The 18,591-nt window shown below is 44.1% G+C and overlaps 1 protein-coding gene across 1 annotated transcript in view; it reads left to right on the forward strand.

Moving 5' to 3' along the window:
- The first annotated feature begins 3,759 nt into the window (after positions 1–3,759).
- Positions 3,760–18,591, forward strand: part of ARHGEF4 (Rho guanine nucleotide exchange factor 4) — a 120,980-nt gene continuing 106,148 nt past the window's right edge. The window contains exons 1-3 of the mRNA XM_050308575.1: positions 3,760–5,709; positions 8,607–8,933; positions 14,299–14,428. Of these exons, the coding sequence (XP_050164532.1) occupies positions 3,760–5,709; positions 8,607–8,933; positions 14,299–14,428 (2,407 nt within the window). The remainder of the gene's footprint in view (positions 5,710–8,606; positions 8,934–14,298; positions 14,429–18,591) is intronic.

Here is an 18,591-nt window from a genome sequence, read left to right on the forward strand (position 1 = left end):
AAAGTCTTTCATTGTTTATTATCCCAGTTTTCAGCTTTTAAAATGTGCCAATCATTCTTGTGAGGACTGTTACCAAAAGCTGGTTAACGAAGCATCCAGGGTTAAAGGCTGCCCTTTATACTTACATGGCATCTCATTCCAGATATTAATGGACTGAAGCTGGAATCAGCTAATTATCTTTGTTGGGTGCATTTGTAAAACTTCTGACAATAGCTGAACCTGAAGCTGACAGACAGCAAGTACTATTTTTACCTCATGAAAGCTTGCTGTGATTTCATCATCTGCTTCAAACTTAAGAAATATCCAGACAACTTTCTGATGATTGAAGAAAAGAAGACTGAGGCTCTCCCAGGGTAGCTGTCTGGGACAAAGACATTTCCTAGTATTGACAGTTTGATCTTTGTGCTCTGAGCTACTGATTTGGATGTGCTCTGATAACTGATACATGTAGTGCTCCTGGTATAAACCTTCTGGAAAACAAGATCTAAGGCTTCTTTCACCTCTAGGTCAGGCTTTGGTGTGGGTAATATCTGGCTACTCAAGTACAGTTATTCTGCATATTTTTATGCCAGATTTCTCTAATGCAGATAATAACAATGACTTCTCAGGTTTTTCACATAAACCTCCTCCTCCTCCTAGGATTTGAAGATGGGTTCATTAGAGTTTTTAGATCTACTGTCAAGGGATGATTTTTATTTGATGTATTTGAATGTGAAATGTGTTTTGGTGATGGGCTATGAAAGATATGGCCAAAAGTAAAATTTTGGCTTTGCATAATTGTATATGAAATAAAAAGAAAAAAAAAAGATATTTTAAGAAACATTAAAGGAAAAGTAAGGAGTAGAAAGACTAAGACCTCAGGACCATCAATAAGTAAAACATCAAGTATAGCTTTCAAAGACATCAATGTGAATTAAATTAATTGTGTTCCAAAGTCCCTTTTCTAATAATAATTCATGTTACCCTGCTGCTGTGGGAAATCATTGCTAAATCATTCATTTCTGTTTATTCACAGACCCCACAGCCCGTTGAAAACTACATCAGTGAAGGGGAGTTTGAGGACGACCTGAGTACTTCTACCCCGAGCACAACAGAGCTGGAGGTACGTGGATCCAGCCAAGAAACAGATGAAGATTATTTTGAGACCGTGTCACATCAGAGTGGATCTTTGTCAGACGTAAAAACTGAGCCTTATGAGAGTGCATCAGATACAGAATCCCTTTCTAGTGACGTAGCTGGGAACACGTGCTTGGATTCAAACTGCCTGTTTACTGAAAAAAACCCTGTGCTGTAATTTTCCCAAAGAAAAGGCAGAAACAACCTTCCATGAACTGACGTGCTCCAGGCAACCAGAATTCACCCAGCACATACAGTTCGGATTGTCCTACAAAATAAAAGCAGCACCAAGAAAAGCTGAATTTTCCATACAGTCTGCAAGGGCAGAAGGTGAAGAACTGGGTGATGAAGAACAAACATTCTCTAGTGATATTTCTACCACAGAGAACCAATTCAGTGAAGAGGGCATTGTATCACAGGCAGAGAGAAGGTCTGTAGCAGCACTGCAAAATAAAGCAGAGTTAGAAAGCTTTAAAGTGCAGTCCTGTAGCAACTCAGTACCTACAGAAGATGATGTTACAAGACAGAGGGAACATCCTGCAGTATTAAGCATTGCTTGTTTCAAAGAAAACTCAGAAAGCTGTTTGATTTTTCCTGAGGTACAGCAGTCTTCCTCCCAGTCAGATGCAGTGCCAAGCTGTAGTTTGCCTAATCTTCACTTTGAAACAAATGGACCTAACTGTAAAAGTTACATTGAGACATCTGACTATACGTGTGAATTAGATTCTATGTCCAGTATAAAATGCAGCAGGAGGAATTCAGCTGATAGTGAGGAAACTACAGGTAAAAGGATAAAACATGGATGTACAGAGATCATGTTGACATCAGATTCACTCTTTTACCAGAGTTGCTTCAAAACAAAATCTTGGCCACTACACACAAGGTCAGAGATTACAGAAAGTAAAACATGGCACAGTGTACCTGAAAACATCAGTGCTCAAAGCCAGACAGAATATGTGGGGAGCTGCATTCACCTGACAAACAAATTCAGACGCTCATGTCCCAGAATACCTCTTCAAGGGCTGGATTTTGAAAACACTTGGAAAACCTTAGGAAGGGTACCTGTAAGCTCTGAGTCAGCAATAAAAATAGAGGGCCAGTGTGGCATAAAAAGATCTCTTCTTGATGCTGACACAGACCCAAATGAGTGTCAGGTTTCTCAACCAGCAGGCTCTCCCCCGTGCATTGATCATCATTTGCACTCTGATTCAGAGACGTGTGGCCTGAGCCCAGAGCCAACTGGTACCTGTACTGACAGCTTAACACAGGGTGATGCTGGTGAGGGCAGCCCCAAACAAAAGAAGATTTCCTCTGCCCTGGACTGTGAGCCAGTGACCATAAATGCTGAAGAACTCATAAAAGGTGATGAATACAAAGCTGAAGAGGCTCTGGAAGCAGGCAGATTCCCCTGTGATACTGATGTCAAATCGGACACTGATGGCACTGAGAACCTTGCAGCTTCTCATGTAGGTTTTCCTTCTGTTGTGGAAAACAGAGATTGGGATTGTTCTGTAAACTGTGTTTCCAGAAGTGGAATAGAGCAAAAACCTTTGAAGGAGAATGGCCTTGAATCAGAACTGTCAGGTATGGAGATTGTGGCAGGAGAAAGATGGGCAGATCATTCTTCTAACCTTGACTTTGGTTGGAAATTCCTGAGAACCACAGTACAACCAGGTGGCAGTGACACTGGGACAGAGCATGAAGAGCCAGTGAAGCAAAATACAAGTTGCAAAACTGATGCCTTAAGGAATGACTCTGAGCTAGTAACAAATGAACATCCAACTCATAAAGGAAAGGATGAAGACAGTGACAGAGTCTTTGCTGCTGAAAGGACTCCCACATCAGATTATATAAGCCAAAGGAGGGATCTAGTGACAGTTCCAGAGCTAAAGCCTGCACAAATTAGAGTCTCTGTAGAGCAGAAAGGATTACAGTCCCAGACACTGAATGATGACCTTCCTTCTGAAGTGGTAACCAGAAGATTGAGAAAGGTAGTGAGCAGGGATTTGAGGTCTCTTCATACTGTGAACAAACCTCATGATAAGACAGAGAGAGTTCTTGGTGAAAACTATATCTGTAAAGAACAAATTCTGGCCACCCAGCCCATTCCTAGCAGTGCAGAGGTACCCCCTGACAGGGATACAGCTGAAGTAAAACCAGAAGTTTCAGAAGAGAAAAGAGAGAACACCGATGCAGTTTCATCCTTAGGGTTCACCTGTAGTAATCCCACAGCAACAAAGAGAGGAAGTGGAATTCAGGAGTGTTACTGTCCCACTGAGCAATGATACACAGAGTGCAGAAAGTCAGACAGATCCCTGCAAAGAAGTGCTCATCAAATCACACAGTCCAAGTGGTGTGAAGGTCTCTGAGGAAGAGCCCTGCACAACACAGACTGGTTTTGAACTAAAAACAGAACAGTTCAGGAAATCAGGCTTCAGAAAGCCTGGAACAAGAGATGACCACATATCTGAAGAAGAGGAATTCATAGCACATCAGGGTAGAGAGGAAGAGGAAGGATTATATATAACTAATGCAGTAACTCAAGAAACAAGCAGCAGTGTAAGCAGTTTGTGTCAGGGAGATGGTGTTGATGTTGGCCCTCAAGGGCCTAGCACTGTCAAATCACGCTGTAGAAGTGGTGTGATGGTCTCTGAGGAAGAGCCCTGCAGAGCACAGACTGCTTTTGAATTAGAACAGTTCAGAAAGCCTGAAACAAGAGATGACCAAGTGTCTAAGGAACAGGAATTCAAAGCACATCAAGGCAAAGAGGAAGGCTTATACATAACTAGTGCAGTTACACTGGAAACGAGCAGCAGTGTAAGCAGTTTGTGTCAGGGAGGTGGTGCTGATGTTGACCTTCAAGGGCCCAGCATTGGCTCTGACCAAGCAGTAGGCAGGCAAGGAAATGAAGGCTGTAATGGCTCAAAGGAAGAAATAGGTATTTGTGAAGGACCTTCTCCTAGGGAAGGAAGGGAGGGCTCTGCTGCAGAAGACACTGCTAACCCCAGCAAAGACAGTGCATTCAGTCTAGATGTGTCTGATGTCTTTGATGAGGCTGTGAACAGGGAGATCCATAACACTTGCATGCTGGGCCTGGATAATATAAGTACCTGCAGCACTAACAGTGAGGAAATGGATGACAACTTATCCCACATCCTGGGAAGTAACAACAGTCTCTATAAAACGGTGCAGAAGCCAACGAAGAATGAGAACAGTGGGAAAGCTTCCAGGTTTTTAGTATTCTCAAAAATGACATCTTTCAGGAAAACTAAGCCTACCACAGCAGAAAATCAGGGAAGTAGCAGTTTCTTTGGCATTAAGGCAAAGATAGAAGAGCTGGAAGCTGGGAAAGACGATGAAGACAGTGCAAGTTTACTGTCTTTCAAAAGTTGTCCATCTGGTTTAGTCTTCCACAGGAAGGAAAGTTACACCTCTGAGTACTCTGATGATGACGACTTATTCTATGAGAGACCTGCAGGATTATTCAACAGATTGAGCCTGAGGAAGGCCTCTGGCTCTGGTCGGATACTGATGGAAGACACAGATACGAATTCAGCTTCTCCCTGTGTGGGACCTGGCAAATATGCAGATCGACAAGTTTCAGGTTCTTCTGAAAACAATGACAGTGAACCTCTGGAGCACTCTGGGATTAGAAAATCATTCCCTGAAAATGAATACAAAAGGAACAAAACCCCTGAGGGCAAGAAGTTCAAGACAAGGTTGGCCTTGGCACACAAATCCCTCTCAAGCTTTTTTGAGTCCAGATCTACAGAAAAGGAAAACACTGAGCAGAGTTCGAGAGTAGCACTGAAAAATGAAAAGGAGAAAGCCAAACTTCGCCAGAGCACCTGGAAAGCTTTTCTAAAAAGCAAGGAGGCAGATGGACTGAAAAGGCCTGTCTTAGCAAGTTTATCACCGACACAGGAGGGTCTGAGTGCAACGGGTGGCCGTGTGGTGAGAACATCCGTAGAGCGACAGAGTAGTTCCAATGGACACACTTTTTTAAAAACAGAAGCAGATAATGGCTCCAGCTATTTTGACAGCTCTGTGGAATCTGTTGATGTCTCTTCACCTGCAGGTATGTGGAGAAGACGAATACAGTCCCACGACCTGCGCATTAAATACTCACAGAGTTCCGACTGCGATGAACAGCAGGAGGTTCTCAGCAACAGTTTAAATACTTCCCTAGAGGAATACTGGATGAAATCTCCATTTAGCCCCGCTGACTTGCAGTTGGCATTTAGTCAGTCAAGTCCATCGTGTCCCCACCTCTCAAATTCCGATGGTAAAGACATGCCTTGTAGGCCCATGAGTCCCAAACCACAGAGTCCACGATCCACTTCTCACCACAAGACCTTCCGTTATCCTGGAAGGGTGTGTGCCACTTCCATGATTTCTCTTGGGAACAGCTCTGGAGTTGAAAGCAGTTTGGAGGCTCCTGAGAGACCAAAGACATTGAAACCCAGAGGTAGTCTCTTACTTTCTGTGCACTCACTGGAAACCGAATACCAGAGGGATGACAGTGGCATAAGCAGTCAATCCCAGATCAGCTTAAATACAGCTTCTTCCATTAGTGACATGCTCCAAGATGAGGTGAGTTGTTGCCTGGGAATGACCAGTGGGTGGTGTGGTTTGTAGTCTTTTGTTTTAATATGGCTTAGGAATTCCTGTGAAACTCCTTGATGGCTCAGTGAACACACTGGTATGATGGGTGCATCAATATTCCCCTTGGTCTGAGACAGGTAGCACTACTCATTCTTTCTGTTTCTGTTCAAGACTACATGAACTGATTCACTCTTTAAGGGAGGATTTGCCACAAAAATCTAAAATGGAGTAATCATAACAGCTGTAATGCATAACATGTCTCAGACAGGTTATACGGACACCACTCTGCGTTCAACTCCATTTTGTTTACTGGGTAAAAGGGGGGTAACCTCTTAAGGCAGAATTGAGCCTTGTAACTGGTATGTAGTAAATAAGTTTCTCAACGTGAAAGGTAACATAGAAATCAATTCCAATGCTAGCAGTCACTTTTTAAGAAATAAAATAATTTTCTTTAGATGATGAATAGCTGTCTTTCAAAGTACCATGAGTCTTTTGCAGTCACCCTAACTACCCTTTGGTTGCTGCTAGAAGTGCTTTTCTACCTTTTCTACAGCAAACAGGAAAAAAATCTCATGGAGTCAGGGTGTTCTTTTCATATTGTATTGTGTTCTAATGCAGGTAACACGTGAAATCCTTGGCATAGGCTGGATCTCACAGAACAGATTGTATCTTCAGTAGGGATCTCTTGATTGGCTGGAGCCTTCTAAAGCAGAGACTTCCTCTGTCGGTAGCTTTTTAATCTCAGAGAGGATTTCCCAAGTTGTAAAGTGGCTGGGAGCTTAGGAATCTCTTTCAGTGGCTAAGCACAACCCCCAGAGTGACTGAGACTGAGCTGTCATTGAGATCCCAGGACACACCTTGATCATGCTGCTTTTACTACTTTTTCAGTTTTGTTACTGATGAGTTTTGTCATTAAGAAATGGGAGAATAATTTTGTTGAGCAGATTGTCAAAAGTGGTGCTTGAGAGAGGGTATGAGCTTCTGCATACCCTGAGCAGACAATTTCCAGAGAGTTCATCAATCTAGAACTGCTTGATCTATTCCTACAGCTGAGGGCTGCTTGTGTTCCACTCAAATGATCCCTCACACAGCCTTTGCTGCTGTTGCCATTTGTCTCTCACATCCCAGTGTATATAAAAGTTTTTATACCCTCCAAAATGACCTTAGCCTACCCTTTCTCCCTATTTTTTTCATAGAAGCTCTCTGTTTTCTGTATAGACACAAACAAATGGTTGGTAGGAGCATACACGACTAATGACACCACCAGATAGACAAAACCATGGCTTTGTGTAACCAAAAAAATCTCTGAAAATACAATAGAGACATTGGGCAAAGTACATTTACAGTGTTAGGTCTTCCCAGCACAGTCATCATCTATGCAGTAAAGACGGCCTTCCCCATGTATGCTGCTTAGTAAAGAGGTCTTAAAATAAAGTTTATCGGTGGATTTGAAGAAAATTCCTTTTCTGTTCCACAGGGAAAAGATATTATTGCAAACCAAAAGCAAAATTGTGAAGTTCTTGAGTTCACTTCCCAGTGTGCCCTCCAGTGTGGGGATTTGTACATATTCCCCAAGCCCCCAGCCAGGTATTTTTTGCAGTGGTGTGGCTTTATCTGTGTTACAGTGCTGTGCCAAACTGCACTGGATCAGCCTGCCCTGGCCACCTCTGGCTGCCACTCTGGTAAGTAACTCCTCTTAGCCTGGTGGGGCGCAGAACATCCCCTCTCTGAGTGCCTGCTAGTGGTTAACATTCTCAACATTCTCCAGGTTACCTACAGGACAAAGATTTTATGCAGAAAACAGCAAGACAGAACCATTATCAGTTTGCCCATCTGTCAGGGCCTTCATTACATGTTTAATTAATCTGTTTGTGGCATGATTTTACTTACATAATTGTGTTATTCAGCAGGCAAGAGCAAACTGTCCTAAAATGTCCCATGTTTGGAATTTGCACGTTCTCCTTGGTCCTCTCCAGTGTGATGGCATTAGGCACAGAACACCAGCAAGAAATACTTTGCTTTTTCACAGCATCTACTGTTTCTAGATGTGGCATCTCTTACCAGGGGCAAGAAGAACTGATCTGGAATTGCTGGTTAGTTGAGAATAGATAGGAAGTGCCTGGAATTTGGTTTTATTTGGGTTCTTCAGATGAACTGTGGGAAACTGGACAGATACAACTGTCAGGATAGAGCATTTTTTTTTTGTCATGAAAAGAGACTCCTGAGATCATTCATTCCCCAGTGTTGGTATCTCCCACCTTCAGTATTATTGATTCTAACACTGATGCTACCTGGAATAGTGGTTGGTTACCTCAGGGCACACTTGATTTCCAGCTGTTCCAGTATAAAAGCTGTAATTTTGTGCAACCACTCCAACAAGAGTGAAAGGCAAAGCTGTTCAATTCCTTACTCTCAGCCCAGCATTAAGCAAGTAAAATGGATAGTGTAAAGAGCACATCAGGAAACACAGGGCTTGATATATCAGACCTGCAGGCATCTGGGAAGCCTTTTCACATTGTATAACTGAAGTGCAGTTGGAAAAGCAGAGACAGAGAGGAGGTCATTTTCCTGTTTTCAGAGATATTGTCTGCCTTTGTAAATAATATTATACAGACAGAGTGACCTAAATCCTAGGAGCAGTGTTATTGTAATATGCCATCTAGAATGAGGTGAAAAGGACCCTGTCCTGTGCAGAGGGAGTATATATTGCACTCCCAAAGGATCACAGAGCTGCTGCTCCAGGGTGGAGTCCTCCTAAGCCCTTTCTTCTGAGTAGTTCTGGAACTGGATAACTGAGCCTTGCCATCTTCTGTTCAAACTGACTTGAAGCAAACAACATTTCCATCCAACAAACCCTGTGTTTTCACCTGCTGTTTGTAAAACAGGAGTGTAGACAGCAATGTCAAACGGCGCCTGAAAAGAGACCAAATAAGAAATGGGTTCCCCATCGCAAAAGGAGGCCCCCCAGGGTCCCACCATCCCCTCGCCCTGACTCCACCCTGGAGAGCAAAGCCTGGAGGCTTTCCTTCCTTGCTCCAGATGAAAAAGCCAAGGAGATTCCAGAGAGGAGGAGGAAGAGACCTAAACCCCTCTATAAGTGCTTCAGCTTCGATGATGTTTGGATGGAGAGGAACCGAAAAAGGAAGCTAGAGAAGGAGACACGGCCAGAGAGAGGGGCTCAAGTGCAGCATCTCCCAGGGGACCCATTAAAAGTAAGGAGCTGTACACCGTCCTCCTCGTCCTCTGGCACTGTCCTCCTCTCTGCTCCAGCTGCTTCTCTCTGCTGTCACCATGTTCCTGTCCTTGAACTTTGTCTGGTGCCACTTCTGTCAGCTTCTCTGTGGGCCCAGCACTCTGCGGGGACTGATGGAACACTAACCTGGTCCACAAGTGATGGTACCGAAAGGTGGTGGGTTTTTTAGTCACTGTAAGCAAACAGTACTTGCCCTGTGCTACGCTGGAAATAGGATGCAAGAGCATCAGATTGCTCTGTGAGCTGAGACATAGGGAGGGCAGGGAGCAAATCAGAGTTTCCTTAAATCGATATAAATTAAACAGATGAAATCTCATTCTGTGCCCTGTGGCATTGCTGTATAACTTTAATAAGGGACTGCTAAATAAGATTTCCCTTGTATGTGAGGCCAACTCCACAATTCTTACTGAGGCAAATTCCTGCTGTGAAGTGCTTGAGAGAACACTGCCATTGGAGTTTTAGCTATTAATATTCTCCTCTCCACTGGGGGAGACTTTTAGATCAGCATTATGATTGCTTGTGACAAACTTTGTGGCTGTTGTGACTCACACTGATGGCATCTGTTACTCTTGGATCCAGAGCTAAGGTCTGTTCCCTTCAGGGAGAGCCATGAATCTGCATCTAAGAGCCAAAAGTAGCCTTCATATATAATAAAGAACTTCTGGGGAGAAAGGACATGAGGTTAAAGGATGATCCATGCAGTATCCGATGATAGGATGGAAAAAAACTCTGATAAAGTTTGAAATCAAGTAGCAGATACTCAAATAAAAGCTTTCCTCAGGGTTTTCTGGTTTTGCCTGTTGTCTGTATTTGTTTCCCTTTCTCTCTGTTGTCCTGGTTGCCTGTTTCTACTTGCTCTTGCATTAAATTGACAATGTTTGAGGGGAGCTGAGGCTCCAGTAGCCCTGTCACCACTTCAGAATGTGTTTGAGCTTATGTGCACAAATAGTTCTGTGAATGGTGAGGGGGAAACATTTCCCTGACAGAGCTCAGCTTGTCCACTACGGCTTTCCCAGGGAAAACCTGCTGCCTCATGCCAACCTAGGGGAGCCTCCCATCGAAGCAGATGGACACCTGGAACAGGAAGCCAGGCCAATTCCAGAAACAGGGTTTCTGATAAACTGCCCACTGTTCTTCCCTCCCCAAGAACAGGGACTAAAACTCTGTGCTATTTTGTGGGGGGGCGGGGAGGGCTCTTCAAAACAAAGTGTCGCCAGTTGCTGCTTGGATGGGTGCTGGGTATGATTCTGTGATGTTCATTGAGGATGCTTCCCTGGCTCAGCTCCATAGTACCTATGTGTTGGAGACAATGAGTAAGGCTGCTGAGGTGTGTGGATGTTAAGGTGAAAACAAAATTAATTGGGTTACTTTTATGTCTTGTTCAAAGTTCTGAGCGCTCAGTGCTGTACAGGATGAGACAAGGTAGTGAAAATGAATCCCTGGCTTACACAGGCTCAGTGATAAACAGAAATCAGTAAAACATGCTAAAAATATTTCTCACAATTCCTTGACAAGTGTGGATAGTGATGGAAATCTAGCCTGTGCTGCAGGGCGTGTTGGCCAGCACTGAGACCATTAGTGCTTCACAGAGGAGTGACCAGTTCCCTCAATAGCTTCCCCTGGAGCCATCAGATTACACAGCTTGAATGCTGTCTGCTCTGCTCACTGACTGCACATTTGGATGCTGCCAGAAAACAGCTTCTCCTTTAAGCATTTCCACCCTTATTTTCTGGTGCAAACTCACCTCTAAATTGGAATCAGCTGCACAATGATTTGCAGCTGCCCCTGTGCCCGTGGAGACACCCCACTTAACGATCACCTGCCTGGGGCACTCTGGGGTTTTAGTTTCTTTCCTGGTTCGTTCTTCTCCGGATAATAGAGATAAGCAGAAGATATTTAGTAGCATGCAGGCATATTTGGGGTTTTTATTTCTGTCAGTTTGTGTTATGTAGGTTATTGATGCTTTAATCTTGGTGGGCAGGCCAAGAAAGCATAATGCTGGTTTATTGAGAGAAGTGTTGGGATCCAAGGGCTATTTCCTGTGTGACCATATAACTGCATTTCTTGGCCTGTACTTTTAATTTATAATAGTTTCTTTTTCCAGTTGTTTTTTTTCTGCCTTTGCAATGCTCTAGTCCTGTAATAGGGCAGGCTTATTCGTGCTCCCAAGTGTCATGGGAATGCTGTCACAAGCTGCAGTGTTTGAGGGCAGTTTTAGAAGGATGCTAAATCCCCTTTAATAAGAAGAAACAAATTATCACAAAAGCAGCTTTGTAAGATGTTCATTGTCTGTTGTGGGTTTGTGACTGCAACAGGGCGACTGTATGGGGCTTTGGAGATCTGAAATTTCCAGTCTGATGTTTTCTGACACACGGCTGCCTTGGGATGAGTGGCTTCTGTTGTGACAAGTCACATTGTGTTAAGTCAAGATCAGGTCAGCACACAAGGTGATGTAATGCTGCATTGGGAAAACAACTTAATAGGGCGAAGCAGGGAGGAATTCTTGATTTTGTCAAGTGCTGATTTCTGGTACTACTCTGTGATTCAGATCAATGTACATGGATGAGTATAGTGGAAATATAGGGCCACTCTGAGGGCTGGCAGTTGGGATTCAGAGGGAGATGGACAGTCAATCAAGAAACTACCTCTAAACTAAAAAAATAACCATTTAAATACCAGTCCTAAACAATTCTCTATAATGGTCTTTGTTTTGCTTAGGTCCACTAAGCTGCTACACTGCTTTAAATGGGAAGAGCCTGTGTAAATTCCCAGCCAAACCCAAAGCGTGACCCAGCTGTCCCTTATAATGAGATGCTGCCAGTAACAAGCTGAGCAGGTTCTGATCTTGGACCTTAAAGTCTTAACATAACACCTTCCCCCCCAAGGACAAGAAGAGAAACTCCTACAGCTATAGGATGAATCTATATTCTTCTACTTGGCCATAGGCTTTGCCCTCCACATGGTAATGGTTTCATGCTGTAGCCTGGGGTACTCTTGTTTTTAATGCAGTATAAGTTCCATAACTGGAGCAGAGACAATGCCCCAAAACACTGACATATGTAATGCTGTAATGGCAATGGGCTCTGTTTTGGGAATTATTTTTGCACAAAATTTGTAGTGATGTCTCTGAACTGTCTGTCTGTTCCCATCCTGTGCTTTCCTGTTTCAACAAAAACTTAAACCCTGGCTGTTAAGCTTGATGCCTCTTGAGTGCACAGCAATAGGAGCACAGACATGGCTTCTACGTGCATTTGTTCAAGCACAGTTTGTGCACTGCCAAATTAGAGAGATTCCTAAAAGGCCCATCAGGGGGCTATGCCCAGAGGGGGAATCGTGCAGAAAAAGCTCTCTTTTATTTTGAAAGAGAAATGAGAAGCAGTGAAAAGCAGATCTTTAGCTTATTGCCCTGAATATGACTTCTGGAAATCTGATTTTACCGTATCCAAAATAAGAGAAAAGGAAGTTTTACTGGGTGCTACCATGGTTATGAGCACTGTGGCCACCTCAGACACACTTCAAGAGGCTAATGAACATGCTTTGGAGAGGGGATTTAATGAGAAAAGTCTCCCTCTCTTGTGCACCTGACAAGGCACAGACACACAGCAAGGGTAAATGCCTCTACCAGGGATTGAACTGCTGTGCATGAGAGCATAGAAATAACCCCCTGGAACCTCTCGCATAAAGTGGAAAAGAGAGGGTCCCTCATTCCCCCTCCCCTCCTTGTAGGCTGGAGAGAACCCTGCCCACATATTACTAATACCCCTGAAAATGCTTCCTCTCCTGACACTGGGTTGCACAGGCCTGTCTCCCACGCTGTAGGAATCAGTGCCTGTACCTGAAATTTGCTCTGATGTCCCAGGGATTAATAAGAAGCCTGCAGTTTTTATTGTGACAGCCCTGGGGCAGGATTCTGCTTTCTAGTCTTACACAGAACAGCAATGCTTTCTATCACCTTTCATGTAAATAACCTCGACTTTACCCTTGACATTTTGGGAGCTGTGGCCCAGGAAGTTGTCTCGCTTGATTTCATTGTCGCTGGAAGAGCGTGTGCTCCCACTGGGGCTTTGCTGTGACTTTTCTAGGAAAGCAGGCACTGCTCAGGTTAATTTGAACAGGGTTCACGTTATCCCTCAGGAGATGGTGATTTGAGCCAAAGTACTGGCTGTGTTCTTTGTTTTAGGAAAGTAAGTCCAGGGGAAAAAAAGCAAACCAGGCACAGAGCAGCAACACTCTCAGCTGCTTGGGCACTGTGTTCTGCTTAGTTTTGGAAGGAGGTTTTGACTAATGGCCATCTTCTAAAGAGGAGGCTTCAGCATCAAGGCTAGTCAGCAGGCTTTATGCTGATGGGACATCGTGTGGGCTGCTAGAGAGAAGGAAAAATCCTAGATAAACTACTGGACCTCAGTAAACCAATACACCAAATTTTTGTCTCCAGTGAAGGATGGATATGTGGTAACTAAATGTCACAGCAGGCAAAGGAGGGGGTGTAGCAACAGAGATGAAAACTGGCTTATGCCTGTGGGACCAGTGCTTACTGACCAGCTGATCTCCCAGTCACCTGCAAGTCACTGGTGTTTTCTCTGTGTGCCAGCCACAGGAGGTTTGGGGGAGAGGAGAGAGAAGGAAGAAGGGATAAAAGTGTCCCTGCATTTATGCATTAATTTCTACATTCTCTATTAGAGGTCATGAGCTATGTGTATGTATTTATACATTTTCCCCTTTAAACTAGCTGAAGTTCTCTCAGATCTGGCAGCGTTTTCAAAAGTTTTTAAAGTTTCATAAAGTTCCATACAGTTTTGTAAAGTCAATCAGCCAGGTAGAGCAGAAAGCAAGAGTTCTTATTTGTACCTTTAACTGAAGAGAAGAATGTTGTTATCCACATTCTATATGGGTGTGGACTGGTACCAATAAATCTCTGAAGGGAAAAGCTTTATTTGCATGTTAAAATACCAGAACAGGAACTATTTGTTATAAAGCTGTAGGAACAGTTCTGTAGCTGAGGGCATGACTTGGACTGATGTGCTTTTCACTCCCACTAGAAACACTCAGGAAGGAGCAAAACATTCTGTGAATGTAGGTGTGTGTGTGGTTGGATGTGAAGTACGAATCCAGCATCTGGTTATCCACTTCTCTTGTTCTTGTTACTCACAATTTTCCTGCCTTCTCACTGTTTTTTAACCTCTCTAGCCACAATTATCCATGTGTGTCTACTAATGTTCTGCTTACTCACACGAGCAGGTAGCAGAGGTGGAAAGAGGTGCTATATTTTGTCCTACAGGACAGGTTTAATGATTGTTGCCTTTGCTTTTCCTCTCCTGTTACAGGCTGGAAGAAGTCCATCCATCACATCTCCTGTTGCCTTTGACATGCTGCCACTGAAACTGCATCCATTTTCCCAGAGCACTCCGACAGGCTTGGACTGTGTGGGCTGGAAACGGCGCATCTCTGCTCCCGGTGTGTACACTCGTCTTAGCTGGGCATGAATTATGAGAGCACTGAGCTCTGGTTTCTTGAGTATGGAAACTTTGTGTGCAGTCCAACCTATTTATGTTGTCTGTGCAGAAACCTGCTTTAGGGTTGAACCTTTCATGTGCTTTTCATATTCTGGATTGTTTTCTCCCTGAGTGAATAACCAGGGTGGTGTTTAAAGGCAGTGGTCAGCTTTTTAGTGAGGAAGAGATCTCTCCTGGCAATGATAGTGTGCTTGATGTAGAAGCACTGTGTTGTCTGAGGAGCATTCATCTCACCTGGGATGATGCCATGTATATCACATTCCTGGATTAGGTTTCTGCAGATGAAACAGACACTCTGCCTTGTGTTCCTGGAGAGCACTACGGTGGGTATGGTGAGGCTCCTCTCAAGTTGCTAATTAGGCACTAAAGCAACTAAATGAGCCTCTAGAGATACAAGTTTCCTGTACTTTAAATCCCCTTAAAGAACAAGTATGCTGTATTTTCATGAAGCATCGTGTCTGATTCATTTCCAGTGACTGACACTTTTTCAGAATTAAAATGTATTGCACGGATTATTAAACAGCGAGATGTATCTTTGCCAGGTTTTTAAATTCTCCATCTGACAGTGCCTGCCCAAACACCGCAGATATCTCTATCACAGCACTTTGGGGTAGAATAAGAAAAACAGAATGCAGAGGAGTTGTTCGGTGGTTCGGAATCTAGCCAGGAAAAGCAAGCCACAGTTGGGTGCCAAGCTGCCATTTCTGCCTCAGAAGGTCTCTGTACCATTGATTAAACACTGCTGGAGTTACCTAATCAAGGGACAATAACACTGCACTCATTACATCAGAGTTGAATGGTCATAACATTTTGTCAAACAAAACCGGTTTGCTTTCCGACACTTTGTACAACTCCTGCACAGTCATGAGGCTTCATCTGCAAATAGAAAACAAACTACTTATTATCATGGTGTCAAGAGCCCTGCCTCTTCTCTCTCAGCACTGAGGGCTTTGATCACTTGCTGTCACAAGCATCTGGTGTTGCCCCAGTGCTTATGACCAGCTCCCTGGCTGAATTAAAAAAGCTGCAGCTTTACTCCTTGGAAATCCCAGATGGAAACCCATCATTGTCAAGTTGTCGGTGCATCTCTGACATCAGCTGAAATCCCTGAGCACTGCTGTCATAGAAGTAAATTCAGAGTCACAGCTGAGACAAATTTCATGGTAGTTCCCAACTGGGACCTGAGGGAGTTAAAAAATATGTATGAATTTCTAAAGGTGGATAGGGGGAGTAAATGTATGTAGACTGACCAGCTGGCAGTGCTGTAGGTGTTTATATGCTGTCTAGAAATGGGGCATGAAACTGAGTCCTCTATAATTCACACAATATTCCTGAGATAGGTACAAGTAAACTTCATACCCTGACCTAAGCCTGGACTTGAAGAATTTCTGAGTAAATGTAGCAAAACAAATTAAATGGTGCAGAACCCTTTTTTCAACACCAAAACCATGTTCACATGGGAGTAAAATGGTGGAGAGAGGAAGCAGAGATTCTTCTGTCACAGCCGTCTCTATTAGCTGCTGCTTGTGGGCTTCATTTGAAGCATTTTGGGGGTGATGAATGTGATCACTTGTCCTTCCTGTGGTAGGATGTGGCTGAGCAGAAAACTGCAAATTACTGAAGCAATACTCTGAAGTTGTTGGCTCAGTTTTAGGATTGGGTGTGTCCTTGAGGCAGCAGTAGTGCAGCAGAATGCAGAATCTTTGATTCTTGCACAGCTTTGTTGTGATACCTGTTGCTTTTGACAGAGCTGTAGATCATGTAAAATAAATATAAAATTAAATAATGGCTTAACTTAATCTAATTTCAAGATTTCTAACTCCAAGGCTACAACAGCTTATATTGATGACCCCAGTTTATGCTTTAGTCATAAAAGACACTGGATATGAAAGTACTGCGCAATATGCAGTGGTACTGTATACTTCCTTGTTGAAAATATGGATAAATTTCTCACTCCCAAAGCCTGCACCTGGTCATCTCATGCAGGGACTGCTGTAGAGACTGTGGGGGATGGAGTGCTGATGGGGAGGCTCAGAGACATACATACACGATCTATGAGATCTAAAATATGTCCGATTTATTAGGATAGCTCAGGGTTTTTATAGCATCTGTATACAAGGTCTCGTGACAAGAAGCACATAATTGGTTACAGGTCATTGTCCAGATGTAAACATGCATTACAAATACCTTTATAATTGGTTATTAACAGGTAACAAGGCAATTATTTACTTTATCAAACTCCACCTTCTTTTTGGCACTGATTTCCTTTTATTCTAGCAAAAAGACACCCGTGGCCATCTTGACACCTATAACTTATAGTACCTGTAAAACTATATGAAAGTTTATGAAAGTCTATAAAAGTACAACACAATATAAATTGCTCACACATACATCATGTTCCTCCCACAGATGGAGTATTTCGTAAGCCTCTCTATTCTTCAGGTACGTGATGACTGTCAGGATCCCAGCCTGAAAGGTGCCATGCACTTGTGTCCTGCAGCTCCCCAGTACCTGGGGACAAGAGCTTAGCTGGGCTCAGACTTACTGTCTTAGGTGAGGCTGCCTGTTCCCGGCTAGAACATACCAGGAGTGCTGGGAGAAGAGTTTAATGTTGATGCTGTGCTCGTTACCTTCTTCTGACCAGCCGCTGCCACTGGAGCACGGAGACATCGCTCTCCCTGCCTTTATGGCATGCTGGAAGAAAAGAGGCAGGCTCAGAGCTGTCACCTGGCTGTCCCAGCAGTGGGGAGCAGTCAATCCGAGCACTTCTCTCCCTGTCCCCTGCGGTGCCGGGCCTGACACACCGTGTGGCACCAGCAGGTGGCTCCGGCCCCTGTGAAATGCGGCGCAGCGAGGCTGTGCCATCCCCGTGCGAGCCTGCAGCCCCCGCCGGGCAGGAGGGACCCCGGACACCCCCTGTGCACACACAGACACCCCGGAGTTCGCTAAGTTTACTGTCCTGTTCAAACATCAGGAACGTTTAAAATGCTTTGGAAGGGCTTCCCTGGCTGCTACAGGCTTCAGCAGGTAGTATTGATGAATATGAAGTGTCTTTCCCCTTTAATTCAGAGAATCACAGAATATTCTGTGTTGGAAGGGGCCCACAAGGATTATTGAATCTAACTTTTGGCCCTGTACAGGACACCCCAAGAGTTACACCTTGCGCTTGAGAGGATTATCCAAACACTCTCTGAGCTCTGTCAGCCTTGGTGCTGTGCCCACTGCCCTGGGGAGCCTGTTCAGTGCCCAAACACCCTCTGGGGAAAAAACCTTTTTCTAATATCCAACCTAAACCTCCCCTGACACAACTTCAAGCCATTCCCTCGGGTCCTGTCACTGGTCCCCACAGAGATGAGATCAGTGCCTACCCCTCCTCTTACCCTCATGATGACGACAGTGATGAGGTCTCCCTTCAGTTCTTCTCTCTTCTAGTTGTCAGGTTATTCCCATGTCTTCATTTGTACCTTGCAGTATGTTCCTTACTGTCAGTGTAGGAAACAAGCTACTTCCTAATGTAGATATGGGAATGCTTTTCTGCTTTTTGGCAGCTTCTGAAGATCTTTAGAGACCTTTGACACAGGAATTGCACCAGAAAAGGGGTGAGAGGGAAGGGCATAAAATGTACTGGAGTGAGCAGTGGTAGGATAACAAGGCTTTGGGTTAAAGCAGTGGACCAGTATGTTTGTCTCGTATGTTATCATACCCATCCTCTCCTTTCCCATCTCTCTCCTGAGACAGATATTTGTTTATTTATAACCTGAAGACTTTGCCTAAAATTTTGGATGTTGCTTGGAAGCTGTTTGGACAGGGGGTGCAGCTGGGAGAATGTGGCTACAACAGGGTTGAAGCTCAGAGATGAGCAGTTCTGGGTACAAGAGCTGATAGCCCACAGGTCTACAGCAGAAGGAACATTCAGAGGAGGTGCTGCCATCTCTGAGCTTTTCCACAGGGACTTTTCAGCTGGAGGCAAGTGACAGACACAAGTAATTGTCTGAGAGTTGCAGGTGTAGTTTCTTGATGTTCCTGCTCTTGCTGTTACCTCAGCCAGAGACTTTTGTATTCTTGTGCCAGCTCATTACACTTTCTCAGATGTCTCCCAATGCT

The sequence above is a fragment of the Myiozetetes cayanensis genome, unplaced genomic scaffold (genome assembly GCF_022539395.1).
Source record: "Myiozetetes cayanensis isolate MyiCay16 unplaced genomic scaffold, myiCay2020 scf13, whole genome shotgun sequence".
NCBI classification, from domain to species: domain Eukaryota; kingdom Metazoa; phylum Chordata; class Aves; order Passeriformes; family Tyrannidae; genus Myiozetetes; species Myiozetetes cayanensis.